The sequence below is a fragment of the Mandrillus leucophaeus genome, unplaced genomic scaffold (genome assembly GCF_000951045.1).
Source record: "Mandrillus leucophaeus isolate KB7577 unplaced genomic scaffold, Mleu.le_1.0 Scaffold30, whole genome shotgun sequence".
NCBI classification, from domain to species: domain Eukaryota; kingdom Metazoa; phylum Chordata; class Mammalia; order Primates; family Cercopithecidae; genus Mandrillus; species Mandrillus leucophaeus.
This window is the reverse complement of record NW_012103143.1, coordinates 545,960-547,470: the sequence shown is the minus strand read 5'-3', so window position 1 is coordinate 547,470 and position 1,511 is coordinate 545,960. Positions and strand designations below refer to the sequence as shown.

Genomic DNA, 1,511 nt, shown 5'->3' with positions numbered 1-1,511 from the left:
CCGGGCCCGGGTCCGAGGGATAGGAACTTTGACCTAACCTTGGGATGGGGCCTGCCCGCTGGACGAACCGATCTCTGGTGGTGGGGAACAGGCAGCACCGCACGGGCGGGGCCGTGGGCGCCATGAAGGGCCGACCGTGCCCGCCTCACCTGCCCCTCTCTACAGGCGGGCCAGGGTTCGCTGTACTCCCTGGAGGCGACCCTGGAGGAGCCACCCTGCAACGACCCCACGGTGTGCCGGCTCCCCGCGTCCAAGAAAACCCTGGTGAGTGATGAGGCTCTTGGGATTCCCCGCCGCCTGGCTGAGTAAGGCAGCAGTTAGATTATGACGAGTTAGGTCAAGACGCAGGAATCTGATGCAGCTGATGCCCCACCTCGAGCCACTTCCCAGGCCCCGAGGGCCAGAAACCAGGATGCTCTGAAGGGGAGGATGTCCCGGTGCAGCTGTCCACTGTGATGGGGTGATTGCCTTAGGGGTGGCCCTAATCTGAAGAGCCTCCAGCTCCATCTTGCCCAGATCTTGCTCCCCAGATCCAGATCCAGGCCCCCAGAGCAGCTGCTTCCTCTCCCTCCAGCTCTGCAGCTTCGAAATTCTGGATGAACTTGGAAAACACGTGCTGCTGCGGAAGGACTGTGGCCCGGTGGGCACCAAGGTTCCAGGTGCTGGGAGAGCCCAAGGCTGCTGGGGAGCCCAAGTCAGCCTTCACTCAGGGCTCAATGATTTCTTCTCTGTCCCAACCCCATCCAGACAGCAGAAATGAGACTTTCAGCTCAGTCCTTTCCCTGTTGAATGAGGATCCCCTGCCCCAGGTGAGGAGCCCGTAGCTTGGGGAGCCAGCCACTGCCTCATCGCCCTTCTCCTCCCTTCCCTCTGGAGTGGGTTTCCCTGGTTAGCCTAAAGACTGGTCTACCTATCCAGGACTTGCCTGTGAAGATGGCTTCAATCTTCAAGAACTTTGTCATTACGTATAACCGGACATATGAGTCAAAGGAAGGTGAGGACCCAGCCTTGGCTGTACCTGTTTCTATCAGAACAGGACTTTCCCCCCAACTTGGCACCTTGGTGTGGGGGAGGAGAAAGACAAGAGGCAGTGCAGCTGTTCAAGGACCCCGTAATTCTCCCTAAGCCTTGCTAGACTGGGCAGCTACCCTGAGTACCTGGTCCCTTCTCCCACCTTATCTTCCCGCTCAGAAGCCATGGGTTTTGGCCGGGTGCGGTGGCTCATGTCTGTAATTGCAGTACTTTGGGAGGCCGAGGCGGGCAAATCACCTGAGGTCTGGAGTTCAAGACCAGCCTGGCCAACATGGTGAAACCCCATCTCTACCAAAAAAAAAGTACAAAAATTAGCCGGGCGTGGTGGCGCATGCCTGTATACCAGCTACTCGGGAGGCTGAGGCAGGAAAATCGCTTGAACCCAGGAGGCAGAGGTTGCAGTGAGCCAAGATTGCGCCATTACACTCCAGCACGGGTGACGAGTGAAAACTTGGTCTCAAAAAAAAAAAAAAAAAAAA

At 57.5% G+C, this 1,511-nt stretch overlaps 1 protein-coding gene across 1 annotated transcript in view; it reads left to right on the top strand.

The window, feature by feature from the left end:
- The first annotated feature begins 102 nt into the window (after positions 1–102).
- Positions 103–1,511, top strand: part of CTSF (cathepsin F) — a 5,023-nt gene continuing 3,614 nt past the window's right edge. Inside the window, exons 1-3 of the mRNA XM_011986941.1 lie at positions 103–264; positions 575–809; positions 919–994. Coding sequence (XP_011842331.1) covers positions 597–809; positions 919–994 — 289 coding nt within the window. The 5' untranslated portion in view covers positions 103–264; positions 575–596. The remainder of the gene's footprint in view (positions 265–574; positions 810–918; positions 995–1,511) is intronic.